Source organism: Macrotis lagotis, chromosome X, assembly GCF_037893015.1.
Source record: "Macrotis lagotis isolate mMagLag1 chromosome X, bilby.v1.9.chrom.fasta, whole genome shotgun sequence".
NCBI classification, from domain to species: domain Eukaryota; kingdom Metazoa; phylum Chordata; class Mammalia; order Peramelemorphia; family Peramelidae; genus Macrotis; species Macrotis lagotis.
The window spans coordinates 567,021,854-567,036,440 of NC_133666.1; the positions used below are offsets into that span (position 1 = coordinate 567,021,854).

Here is a 14,587-nt window from a genome sequence, read left to right on the forward strand (position 1 = left end):
TTCTCTAAGTTTTTGCCAGCAATTTTTGACTGTGCCAGATAATCTGTCAACATTTGCCCCAAAATGAATCACTAGAAATACATTTTCATGATTTACAGTCACTTTAAATGTATTTTCCTCAAAATATCCATGCTCATTATATATCAACTTTAGGATGTGTCATGGTTGTAATCTAAAAATAATTTTCAAAGTTACATAATATTTTTTCTAAATTATTGGGGTTTTTTAAGTATAAAATATCTATTTTAGGTAGTCTTTGATAACAATATAGTAAAGCTCTTTTTGTTCTTGCTTACAGTGACAGGAAGAAATTATCTACCTTCAAACCAAGCTATTTCAAGGACGTTGGATCCTGATGTGAGAGATGTTATTGTGAATTTCCAAGCTTATTGTTGCTTCTTTCAGGATTGTACTCCCATAGATTCTCCAATACATGTTCCTCTTCCTAGAAAACGTCCAGAAATATACACGTATGTGATTTCTCTTTAATAGTCTTCCATTATTTTTCTTTAATAATCCTTTTCCTATCTTATGTCATTTATGATGGTGTTCTTTCATATATATATATATATATATATACATATATATATATATATATATTAGTATCTCTTTAGTCCCATTAGATTCATGCACATTTATAGGATATAAAATTTAATCTTAAAAATTATTTTATCTTAGGGCTATTTTTTCTAACACTGTGCTAATAATAATTACTACTGAGTTCTTGATCACAATAGCAACATTGTTCCTATAGGAAAATATAATCCACTTTGTGATATTTTGCTTTACAGTAATCTATTTTATAATGCAAGTAAGGAAGCAAACATTGAGTAAGTACCTATTATGTTCCAAGGACTATGTTAGGTGCTAGAGATATATAAAAGCAAAGGCAAAATAGCCTCTGTCTTCAGAAGCTTACATCCTAATGGGAAAGAAGCCATGTATGTTTGTTTACATATATATGTATGCATCCTATTTGTGTGTATGTGTATGTATCCACACAGAATATATAAAGAAGATACAAGGTAACTGAGGAGTAGAGGGCTGAAGGGTTGCACTTGATCTGAATATTGAAGAAAGTCAGTTAATTCCAAAAAGAGTGGAAGAGAGAGAGAGAGAGTTCAAGTGGGCGAACAGTACAAAGACATGGAGATGGGAAGTAAGAGTATCTAGCTCACAGAATTTATGGAGTGTTGTTTAAGAAAGCAGTAAAGTGGACCGACTGATCTACAAAAGACCACAATGGCCATCTGGTCCAACCTCCTATTTTACAGATGAGGAGACTGAGGTCCAAGTAGTTTAAGTGACTTTTTCAAAGCCATACAAGTAAGAAGTGTAAGAAAAGGAATTTGAATTCAGGTTCAAAGACTGCTTTTTCTTCAGTACTTCCCTCCTCTATCAAGACAAAGTAAAATTTTGAAAATGTCTAAATGTCAAATGGAGTTTATATTTTATCCTTTGTCAGAGCTGAAGTCCCATTAGGTAGAAGCTAATGGGAATCTTGGGAGTTCAATAAGTAGAGAGATGCAGTTTCTAGGAATTCATCATGTAAAAAATAAGGATGTACTTATGCTTCATTTCACTTTGTATTTTTGTCTACCTTGCACTATTTCTATCTGTATTTATTTTAACATAGGCTTTAGAGGCAGCTAGGTAATACAGTAAATTGAGTACCAGGTGTGGAGAAAAGATTCTAATCAAGTTCAGTTTCAGGCACTTATTGGTTGTGTTACCTTGACAAAGTCACTTAACTTTGATCAGCCTCCATTTCCTTATCTGCTGTGAGGATAATGTGAGATGTTTATAGAGTGATTTAAAAACATTATAGTGCTATAGAGGGGACAGCTAGGTGGTACAGTGGATAAACTACCATTCCTGGAGTCAGGAGGACCTGAATTAAAATTCAGACTCAGACACTTAATAATTGCCTAATTGTGTGACCTTGGGCAAGTCATTTAACCCAATTGCCTGAAATAAATCTTTTAAAGAATTTTTGAACATCACAAATTTTTGAGAGAATGAATAGAAATATTAGCTGTTATTGTTATATGATTATTATTAAGCCTAGAATGAATTCTCTTATCACTTCAAGCTCTTAGAATCCAGACTTTCCTCAAGGGTCAGTTCAAATGTCATGAGGACTTTCCTAATCTCCCCCACTGCTCATGCTTCCACGTGCAAACTACTTTATATTTATTTCTCATATACTTAATACTTATATATTACATATATTGTCTATTCTGTTAAAATGCAAATTTTTGAAGCCAAGAACTTTTCCATTTCTGGCTTTATATTGCAGCATCAGTCAGAATGCTTGTCATATTAGACATTTAATGAATTTTTATCAATTAATTAATAAGTTATAACAATAACTTGAAGTCCAGAAGACCTGATTCAAATTCATCATTAATACATTTATTAGTTGCATTATCATAAGAAGTTACTTAACTTCTCTGAGTGGCAAATTTCTCTCAAAGATCTAAGTCATAGGTGGGTTGGAATAACAGGCTCTTGATGTATTAATGTGCATCTCTATCATTAACCCATCTATGCTTTTTGCTTCAATTTGCTGCAAATTCCTATTAATCTAAATAACTCAATAATATGTTCTTTCTGATTAAACACCTCCAATCCAGAGATATTTCCTCTCATATTATCTACCCATTTCTTGATAGAATATAGCAAATCCATCTCCCACAAAATGGCAGCAGCCCATTTTGCAGCATGAAAGACAGCAACATATAACACCCTTTGAAATTTAGACAAGTCAGTTTTTAACCACATGATATATTCATGCAAATATGATAGTAGATATGGTGACGATGATGAAGTACAGGAGTTTCCAATCATTTTTAGTTCTAGTACCCCTTGGCTTTCAGTAACATTTTCCTGTTCTCCCCATTTAACATGAGAGAAAGGAAGGAGGGAGGGAGGGAGGAAGGGAGGGAAGAAAGGAGAGAGGGAGAAAGGAAGGAAGGGAAACATTTATTAAACCCTTACTGTGAACCAAGTATTTCATTTTATGTGTGTCATATGCATACTGTGCTAAGTACTGGAGTTACATATACAAGCTACAAAGAAAGACAACCCTTGTCTTCAAGGAGCTTACATTCTAAGAGGGGAAGATACCACAGCAAAAAGAACCTTACAAGTAGGTGTAATGAGTGGGAAGGTATAGGACATATCCAGAAAGTCAGGAATAGGACTGGAAGGGGAATAAAAGCAGAGCAGCCTGAACCTCTTCCCAATATGGAGACTATAGGAAGAACTTAAAGATGGGAGAAGGGGGGTGTGCTTGAAAAGAGACATATGTAGGTGACCAGACTTCATAGGTGGTGAGTTGTTCTAGAATAAGGCAGCAGCAGACATTGAAGGAAGTTCCATGATATTTCAGCATTAAACGTATGCTTTTGAAATCCAGAAAGTCAGGTACAAAATTGGGAGGGAATGAAGGCAGGTCAGCGTGGGTCACCTCAAAAAAATAGAGGCTCCAGGAGGAAATCAATAATAAAGTTTGTTATATATATCTCTAATATTATCCATGGATATCTATATCATATGTGTACATAATATATATTATATATCCTATATATGTATATGTGCACACAGTATAGTTCTATATATGTATGTGTGTACATATTATATATCACATCTATATATTTCCATATATTTACATGTGTACATAATGTGTATATATATGCTTACATAATATATATGCATAAGAAATAAAATAATTTTTCATAGAGAAAATATTATTCCATATTTAACTTCTTGAGTATCATAAAGACATTAAATATTTATCAATGTATTCAATTTGTATTTCCCCCACTAAAACACTACTTTGGGAATATTACAATACTTTAATATATTTAACAAATATTTCCCATAACGCCTGAACACAAACCTCATTATCCCTGTCCTAATGAGAGAAGAGTTGTGTAATATGGAAAAAACAACAAAAAAACAAACTTGTGCATATTATTTTATTCACTGTACATGTCTGATCTTGCTCATGATATTGTAAACTCAAAAACAAAGAAATGAGCAATCACTTAGCTCAATTGGGTTACTCCATTATCCCAAAAATCCTGGGGACTGTGGTTTTACAAATATTTTTGGCAGTGTTGATGGTGACAGTCTCAGTGAGAATGAATTGAAATTTTTTTTTCCTTTTTTCAGCTTATGGTCTAATGATTCTTTTTGGCAATCATCACCAGAAAATAATTATAGTATCCCTCAAGAAGGAGCAAATGTGGTGATTCCTGAAGGTAACACCTAAACCGAATATCCCTGTGCTTATGCTACATTCAGAAGACTCAGGGCCAAGGTGGCTATGATTGTTAGATTATGCTTCAAAATCAGGGGGATGGAACTTTGACAGTGTGTTAGTGAGACAGTTGGGGATCTAAAAGCACTAATTCCTGAAATCAATAAGAAATAAAAGTTAGGGAAACTAGCTGGGAACAGAAAATAGACAGGGGAAAATATCTGCCTTGTCTCTTCTCCAATACCACTTTCTTGGTTTTCCTTATGTTTTTCCTTCCTCTAGTAGAGAGTGACTGGCATTTCCACTTGCCCCTCTGATTTTGTCCCCAGATACTAGATAGATGAGAATAGTCCAGGACATTTATGTCTCAACTAGGAACATCTATAAATTGATTACTCTTTATGTTGTTCAATATTTGTTTTACTCTCTTTCCCTTAAGTGCTAGTGAGATAATTTTGAAAAGTCCAGTGTGCTTTGAAAAATGAAGAAAAGAGACAACCAAACTGATACTAGGTAGGGATTTCTGATAGTGGTAAAGATAAAAATGATTGACTACTCAGCACCTTTTGCATGCTGGCTAATAGAAGATGAAAACTGAAAATTAAGAAGAAAAAAACAAAACAGAGAAGCAGCTGATGGTACAATGGCTAGAGCACTGGATTCCATTGGGAAGACTGGATTTCAATTGTGATCGCAGACACTATATATTATACACTGAGGAGAGAAGTAAATTTCTGCCCTCAAGAAGTTATTTTCTATTGAGAAAAATTAACAAATACACAAAAATAAATACAAAGTAGTTTGAGGGAATAAAAAAAAATAAATTGGGGAAATCAAGGAAGGATTTACTTAGAAGGTGGTACCTGAATTATTCTTCAAAGGAAGCTAAAGATTATAAGACATGGGAAGTAAGGATAGAAAACTTTTCAGATATGAAAGACAGACTGTTTGGAGGCATAGAGACTTAAGATGGAATGGTGAAGGTAAGGGACTTAAGAGTCTAGTTTTGCAGAAATATGTTGTATGTGAAAGGTGAATTTTGAACTAAATATGAAAAGTTAAGTTGGAGGAGCATTGTAGAGGATTTTAATTGCAGGTCTGAAGTTGATTTTGTAGTTGATTGTAGAAGCAATAGGAAGCCATCAGAGATTTTTTTAAGCAAGTTAGTACCATAAGAAGATCTATATATATTTATACATATACATATATATGTGTGTATACATATATGTGTATGTGTGTGATATTTATATATCTATAGCTATGTGAAGAAAACTGGAAGACACTTTACAGTCAGAAAGCTATTGCAATAACTAACCTAGATGACAAGTGATGGGAGCATAAACTAGAGTAGTGACTTACAAATGGCAAGGAAGGGATAGATATGAGAAAAGTTATACATAGAGGTAGAACTGAGGGAACTTTGGAATTAATTGTATATGGGAAGTAAGGAGAGTAAAGATAACTATAAAGTGTAAATTGAAGTGACTCAAAACATCATAGTATCTTTAATAGAAACAGGAATTTGGAAGAAGATAATGGATCTATTTGGGACTTAGGGAAAGAGGATGGCTTGCCTTTGGAATTTAAATGGGAATATGGTTGGAAGACAAGGCTAATTGATGGGGTTTATATGATGAATACATAACATTTATGTAGGATAGAGTCTGTAAATTATTATGTCACTTGAATGCTGTAATGAAAGTATTCTTTTCTAGGCACATGGATGGTAGTGGATGTTGATATTCCATCAGTGGAAAGGCTTATTATTTTAGGAGTACTAGAACTGGAAGATTATAAAAATAATGTAAGCACTGGAAAACCCATTTACAGAAAGGTTGTGTTGAATGCTACCTACATATCAGTGCAGGTAAGAATGAAGGGGCATTTTAGAAATGTAATTCATTATAATGAAGTGGCAGATTATGATATATATTATACTAATATATTCATGAGACAGTCAATTCAATAAATACATATCAAATTTCTACAGTATGCAAGGTACCATGTTAGGTAATAGATTTATAAAACAAGATAAATAATATTCATTACTCTCAAAGAGCTTAAATGCTACCTGATAAATACCTAACCAATCAATAGGTAATCATTAAATATGAACTATATATTCCAGCTGAGGATACAGATACAAAGAATAAAGCAATTCATATTTCCAACAAATTTGCATTCTAATGAAGCAAACAAGTATGTTTAAAAATACATATAGCAGTAATCTAAATTGAATAAACTCAAATATATGTGTTTACCCATACATATGTACACTATATGCATGTATATATGTGTGTGAATGTAATGAATACAAGGTAGCTTAGGAAGGAAGACACTCACATTTAGGAGGATTAGAAAAGGCTTAATGCTGAAGATGATGCCTGAACTGCAAATCCTAGAGAAAGACTCTATAAGGTAAGGAGGAAGTGTGTGCCAGTCATGAAATATGCTCAGTACATTGACACAGAAATGGGAAATAGAATTCTGTGAGTAGAGAACAAAGAAAAGACCAGTTGACTGAATCACAAAGTGAGAGGAAGAACAATTTTTAGTGAGTCTAGGAAGATAATAACAAAGAATCAGACATACTTTTATAGCTTAAAAGCCCAAATTGTTTTTAGATTAGAAATAGATGAGAGCTTCCTACTGTTCTATTTCACCATTAACCTGATTCCTTAGGCTTGATTTTCCTAAGGAAGTGGTTGTCATGTTACTATTAAGTGTGACCTGTGATTGCCCCATTACCTGGACCTTTTTGGTCTCAATTCAAGTTTGGTGTAGATTAGTCACATGAATGGTTAGGCAAGATAGGGCTAAACCCTGAAACAGGCTTGGCAAGATTCTCTAGGAGATCCTGCGCAGTTCAAGGAGTGAGGACAGTCTTTAAGTGTCATTCCTTAAAACCAGTGAATGTTAAATTGAACGATAGAAATGGGATTAAAGGTGAAAATCTGATAAAAAAATTCTTCAGTATTGTATTCCCATTCAATCCTGTGCATCTTGTTCTTGATTTTGTTATATTTTTATTATTCTGTCAATCACTAGTTATTTTCCCATTAAGGGAATGCAACATATAGAGCTTTGAATATTGTACAATAAAGTTATGTCTTAACCCATCCATGATGGAGCTTAGAATTGAGAAAATATTTTTTGATGGAATTGTTAGTGCTATAAAAATGTATGCAAGTTGGAATTTATGGCATTGGATGCAAGGGGCAGTCTTCAGTATGAGAGGAACTAGCTGATCTGAGGTCTCTTCAATCTCTTAAGATTTTAAGTCTCTTACACAGGTGAAGAGTCTCTTGAGGATATGATGTTCACTTAATATGCAAGAATCATACCTATCTCCACAAACTTTACAAATAATGTTTTGTATTGTGTTTACCCATTATAGATAACATGGTAGTCTTTTCACAGTGGGCATAACAAATATTGTTGCCTGACTGAAAGAGAGACTCCTTGATTGACAACACACACACACACACACACAGAGGAGAAGAGAGAATGAAAACTCAGAGGAATCTTGCTCAATATGAGACACTTTCCAAAATTCAAAGAAATAGTCAAGCGATTTCAGCACTGCCTTTAGAGTCCAAGAATCTGGTTTCAAATCTGAGTCTCAATTTTCATACATCTAAAATAAGGGTGCTGAATGTGGTGACCACTGAGGTCCTTTCCAACTCCTATGAACCCCCACGCAGCCTCTTTGTTCCCTTTGCTGTATAAGCCAGTCTGATTAGATATTCATTTAGTTAGTAAACTAAATTTACTGAGTCCATAAGATGTTTCTAGAATGAAAACCAACCATATATAATAATATAATTTTAGTATAGATAGAAATACTAATTATTTCTTAATCTGTAGGTGTTGGGAGGGGGGTTTAAATAAGGACTTTTTTTCCTAGAAAAGACTTACTGCTGAAGACCTATCTCTGACACATTGACTACTACTACATAAATCACTGAACTTTTCATTTTACTCTGGAAATTTTCTAAGACTTTAAATTGCAAAATATAATGATGTGCATTGGTAGGGGGAGTGTCCCCATTGAGAATTCTCTATGTTAATAAAATCATGATCAGACTTCTCCCCTCAAAAAATTTGTGGTGAATTGTCAAGCTCTAATAATTTTCTGATTCATGACAGGGTGGTCGATTAATTGGGGGCTGGGAAGATAATCCCTTTAAAGGAGAATTACAGATTATATTGAGAGGAAGTCATTCTACTGCTGAGTGGGCTCTTCCAAATGGACCAAATCAAGGGTCAAAAGTCTTGGGTATGTATCTCCAAATACTAAAAAAATCTAGCTCTTGATATGTGTTTAAAAATATATGCAAAATAGAAAGATCATTTATTTTTGAAGTTTCATGGTTCTGTAGTAATGCAAATATTATGGGAAAACATCTTTCTCTTGACTGGATGAACTAGAAAAGTTACCAGAACATTTTTAGACAAGAAATGTGATTTTTTACAAAATCTCAGAATTTAGATCTACAAGGGTGTTCAACAGCATTGCACAAGTGTTCCAATTACCTACTGTTTTCCATTGAATATAAATAGACCAAAGGTATTGGGAGAATGAAATGACATAAATGTAAAGCATATTGCAAACCTTATAGTACCAAGTAAGGTCCAGTTATCATCATTACAGTCATGATCATCTTTATTAGACCCTAGTCACCAGAATTCCAGTCTGGTGATTACTTCATTCCTTCAGTCTTCTATTGCACTCCTACTGACCTCAAGCAATGTTTATAGAACAATACAGGTTTGTGCTCAAACATGTTTAATAACTAGGCTCTCTAAGGAAAAAAGATATATAGATGCACATATATATATATATATATATATATGTATATCCACATACTCAAAAATTTAATCTGCATCATTAATACTTTAAGTCTATATGATCAAGAGAAAAATTTGTAGTAATTGCTAATTTCTGAAGTGTGAATGTTTGTAGCAATTGCTAATTTCTGAGGTGTAAATGTTCACTATGAAAATTTACTAACCAGATTATGAGAACTAGTTAGAAATGTTCTATTCCACTGGTTGGAGTCTTAACTTTAATATAATGGTTATGTGTCCTTAGACAAGTCTCTAAACTTCTCAGTGCTCTAGTCAAGACCATTAAACTGAAGAGCAGATTTTGATATTGCATTGATACAGAAGATACTGCATTGATACAAGAAGTTTCCTCACCTGGGAGTTCCCTAGACCCATGAAATCAAACTCAAACCCTACCTCCCTAAGTTCCAATAGCCATTAAGAATTCTTCCCACTTATAAAAGTTAACTATTATATTATTATTTCACCTAGCTGATTTTCTCCATTGTCCTATGTATTCAGTCACAGAATTATATATGCCCACCTTATGGGTCCTCTGGGAGTGCTCACCCCGATCACTTTCCTCCTCTTTTCTCTTCCTCTTCACTGATTTCTGAGATGATCCCTTCCCCTACCCTCATCTTACTCCCATTTCTCTCCTTGGCATCCATAGTAGTCTGAAGGAGGAATACAAGATCATGATGAACTCAAACATCTGCTCTTTTCAGTACAACACACACATACATATATACACAGTATACAATAGAAGGTGGGGAAGAAGGGGTAGTCTATTATAGTATAGTTTGCTATATACTGAATGTTAAGGCATTTTTCTAAGGGTAAATCTTGATTCTACTAAAGATTTATGAAAGAAAGGATTCTAAGTTCTCTGAAACAACCTTAAAGCAAAGGAGGTAGTGATAGTCAACAGCTAGGTCAAGTATAGGTGTGTATGGAGTGTGAATAATGTTTAAAATGTGTCTCTACTTTTAATTCTGCCACAAAGATAGCATCTAGGAAAACTCTTCCAGCAGGTGCTAAGAACTGTGATAGCTGTATAAATAGGGAAGTATTCAGGCCGCATAAATAAGGAAATATTCAGGCTGATGAAGTTGCCTTATATATATGATTCCTTCTCCCAGGAATATTTGGTGAATTGGATCTTCATGGAATCACACGTACAGTATATAAAACAAAACTCTCAGAAACAACCCTGGCGGGTTCCAAAGTCATATCACTGATGGATGCTGTCGATTGGAAGGTAAAGATAATATTTAGTCATAGAAACATAGAAGACCATTTGTAAAGATTTCCTCTTTCTACCATAGACTATTCTCTTTACAGTAGGAAAAAATTATTTTTATATTTAATTATTATGCTAAACAGATTGATTAATCATAGAGCTGTTCTCTGGTTTGAGTCCCAAGTCATCTTAGACAATGGAATGATGTCTACCAAAGTAAGTTTTTGTTCATTGTGCCTTAAATGAAAGCATGCAGATTTTCTAGGATGAGCAAAGACTTGTTTATTGAATTGCTACATTAAAAATGTTCTACTATGAATAGTTTATATATTCATTGTAAAGCTTAAAAGACCAAACATTCAAACTCATTTTGCTCCCAGCTTGGTTATTTCTCTTCTACCATTTTGTCCTTTAACATTTCAAAGCTTTAGGGAAAAGACAGACAAAGTTCAATTTCTTTTAAATATTCATGAGAGTTTTAAGTTAAATATAATGGAGAAAAATTCCTACATCAAATGCTCACCTGTAATTCTTGCAGGCTTAACACCTGAGTTCATAAAACACATTCATTTGATTCACTAGTATTCTAGTTTAGAAGGGAAAAAAAACAGTCTTTTAATAAGAGACAGTTTTCAATGAAATGGAACATTTGAGTACATATAGAGTATAATAGAATCAACTCTTATCATTTTGTTATGTTTTATAAGTGAAACCCAGAAAATAATGCCTTTTCAGTAAAAAATTTAAAAATATTTTAGAGTAGATTTCTCTTTGTAGTATTGTAGATGCAATCAGTGATATGTTAACAAATGTTGACCAAATAAAATGCATGCATGACACACTTTTTAATGTAATGTACATTACTAACATTTTTCTATCATCCTCTTAATTATAGATAATCAATAAATCATACCCTGATTTGTGGAGTTTGATGATTTTTGAAATGTAAATGCTTAAACTAAGAATTTCTCTTGGATGAGAACTGGCTCCAGCATACTCCTGAAAAATCTTGCTCCCAAAAAAGGGATGAATTTGATCACTTTCTAGATTCTTTATGAAACTCAGTTTATGGTCCTTGCCAAATTTGAATTCCCTTTAGATCTAACAACTTTCAACAGGATGAAATTAATTTGAAGAAATAGTTCTTAACAATTAGGAAAATATTGTTGAAGCCCAACCTGAATACAACCTGGCCAGTTTTTAATATAAATATTGATAAATTTATTTTTATCTGTTTTATTGCACAATAGTATAGCATTATGATCTCTTAAAAATGCTGAAATGAGATTTAGAGAAAGGTCAGAGAGGATTCAAAAGACCAAGTAACTCAAATCATACTTTGTTACAGGTTAGAGAACTAAATTTCTTTTTTTTCTGGTGCTAAGCTGTGCTAATTACTACAATAACTAAATAAATGCCATGATTTCTCTTATGATTATGAAATCATGATAATTCATTATATATTATACATTAAATTCTAAACCTGCTGCTTGAAAGTGATTCTTGAAATTTTGCCTTGAATTTTTATAAGGTGGGAGAAGATATTGTGATAACAACCACAAGTTATGATGCCAGACAGACAGAAACCAGAAGGATTACCCAAATCTTGGCTGATCAAAGAAGTTTCATCCTAAATGATTCTCTTTCCTATACTCACATTGGTAAGAGGTTATTTTATATAAAAAACCAAAAATGTTATTAAATATTCACACTTCAAGAGGAGGGGGTAACAAAAGATGATTAATTCATAGAGTCATAAAATTTACAATTATAAAAGAGTTGTTATTTGTTCATATCTGTCTCTTCATGATTCCATTTGGGGTTTTCTTGGCAAAGATACTTGAGTGGTTTGCCATTTCCTTCTTCAGTTCATTTTTACAAATAAGGAAACTGAGGCAAATGGGATTAAGTGACTTAGGCATGATAAGAGTCTGAGGCTATATTGGAACTCAGAAAGCTGAGTCTTCCTGTCTCCAGAGTCAGAATTCTATCTACTGTGCCACCTAGCTGTCCATAAAAACTTTAGAGATTATCTAATTCAAATTCCTAGTTTTATAAATGACTAAAGCAAGACCCAAAGAAGTAGGTGTTTTATCTGAGGTTATACAATAGTCGATAGATATCAAGATTTGAACTTAGAGCTTCTGATTTAAATACAATACTGCCTTAATGTTTAAAACACTTGAAGTTGGGGCAGCTGGGTGGTGCAGTGGATAGAGCATCGGCCTTGGAGTCAGGAGTGCCTGGGTTCAAATCCAGCCTCAGACACTTAGTAATTGCCTAGCTGTGTGGCCTTGGGCAAGCCACTTAACTTCAGTGTCTCCCCAAAACCTAAAAAACAAACAAACAAACAAAAACACTTGAAGTTATATCTAAAGGGATGGTATTAGAAGAATTAAATGAAGTAACAATTTTGACAGAGTGCAATAGAGAAGTATTTCTTTTATTTTCCTTTCCCATTTATTTTGATTTTGATGTACAGGCTATGCTTAGCCTGGCTTTTTTAATCTCTCAAAATGGTAATTTCAAGGCCAAAAAAAATTCAGCAGATTTTATCATTTGCATTTTAATTAGAATTAGATTTGCATAGAAATTGTTGTGTACCTTTTTTTGATGATGAAATTGAGGTAAATCTTTCAAGAATGTCTATTTCTTGATAAAAAAAAACCCATAGGATCATAATATCATAAATGTAGAGTGGAGGGGACATCAGAGATCATCTAGCCCCACTTCCTCATGTTACATATGAATAAACCGAAGCTAAGAAAGTGACATGATTTGCCAAGCTCATACAAATAGTAAATGTTAGAAGTGTGATTTGAAGCTAGGTTCTCAAATTCTAGAATGAACATCCTTTTCATAAACTATGTATTCTAGGCTTCAAGTTCTATAGATCAAAGCAACTTGCCAAAGATTCCTACTCCTTAAAGTTAATCTAGGATGCTCTACTTTTCACCTTTGACTACTTCCTGAATTATTGAACTTTCAATTCAATGCACCTTAGTTTCCTGAATTTAGACTTAATTACTTCCCCCATCAATTCTCTACTTTTTAACCATCTCTACATCACTAGAAAACTGAGACTCCTCATCTAGCAAACTTTTTGCCCAAATTAGCTGGAAACCAGACCTCCATGCCAATTCCTGCAGCTTCACTGCCATGCTTCTTTTATCCAATTTTATATACCCCCATTCACTTACCATGTTGCCTTTCCCCATTAGAATGAATAATTCTTGACAGTATTCCCAGTACATTGTTCAATTTATATCACATAGCAATCATTTAATAAATGTCCCATCCGTCTATCATCTTTTCTTTCTGCCTTTTATCATAAACAATATGCCTGGATACTCTAACTTGGTAACTTTCATTTTTCCTCTTATCCCTAGACCAAAAAGATAAATCTTTCAAAATTCTATCAATTGACAAGCTTACTATATAACAATGTATTAAGTTCCACCCCCCCATGGAGAAAGTGATACAAATTCATAAATCCCCTAGGTAAGATAATTAAAATATATATATCAAAGAACCTTCTTACTTAAAATATATATATATATATATATATATATTTATATATATACCTATTTACCCATGCTAGACACTTACCACTGTATCTGGTTTTTTCATGGTCCCAAAAGATAATGATACAATTTCAGATAGGTTTATCTGAATACACTGAACTCAATGTTCTCAGATTCACTCTCAGCCAATCAGGAAGCTTTCTGGTCATACAGAAGATTTGTGAGTATTATGTCCACATACCTGCTGAATTCTTGACTAGCTGACTTCCTTTACAGTTTCATCCCATGCCCACCCCTGACCAAGAGGGGGGAAAAAAGCAAATACAAAAATAGCTAAAGACAAAGTTCACATCGAATAGAATATAATCAATTTTCACAAATAAGTTTTGCTAGCAAACATATAACTTTAAATAAACTTAACTATTTCTTATTACTTGCACTGAATATCAGAAATGAAATTGAATTTCCAGTGGATAGCAACAATTTTTATTTGAAAAGAGGATTGAACATAGAGTTTGAGATCCTGGGTTCAAGTTATGGCTCTATTAATAGCAAGTGGGTCTTTAACTTTGAATTCATCAGTAAATTTAGCAAGATGGACTATCTAGTTGGTCTGTAATATTGCTTCAAGTTGTAAATTCTAGGATTTTCCATGACATCTATAATATAACCTAATCAGTCACAATGGGGGGGGGGGGAGCCATTATAAGTGTAATTTTTTTT

General features: G+C 33.4%; 1 protein-coding gene across 1 annotated transcript in view; it reads left to right on the forward strand.

Annotated features, from left to right (window-relative positions):
- The window catches only part of PKHD1L1 (PKHD1 like 1), a 194,951-nt gene that overhangs the window by 130,019 nt on the left and 50,345 nt on the right, over nt 1-14,587 (forward strand). Inside the window, exons 53-58 of the mRNA XM_074201203.1 lie at nt 299-470; nt 4,180-4,268; nt 5,983-6,134; nt 8,417-8,546; nt 10,240-10,358; nt 11,872-12,001. Of these exons, the coding sequence (XP_074057304.1) occupies nt 299-470; nt 4,180-4,268; nt 5,983-6,134; nt 8,417-8,546; nt 10,240-10,358; nt 11,872-12,001 (792 nt within the window). The remainder of the gene's footprint in view (nt 1-298; nt 471-4,179; nt 4,269-5,982; nt 6,135-8,416; nt 8,547-10,239; nt 10,359-11,871; nt 12,002-14,587) is intronic.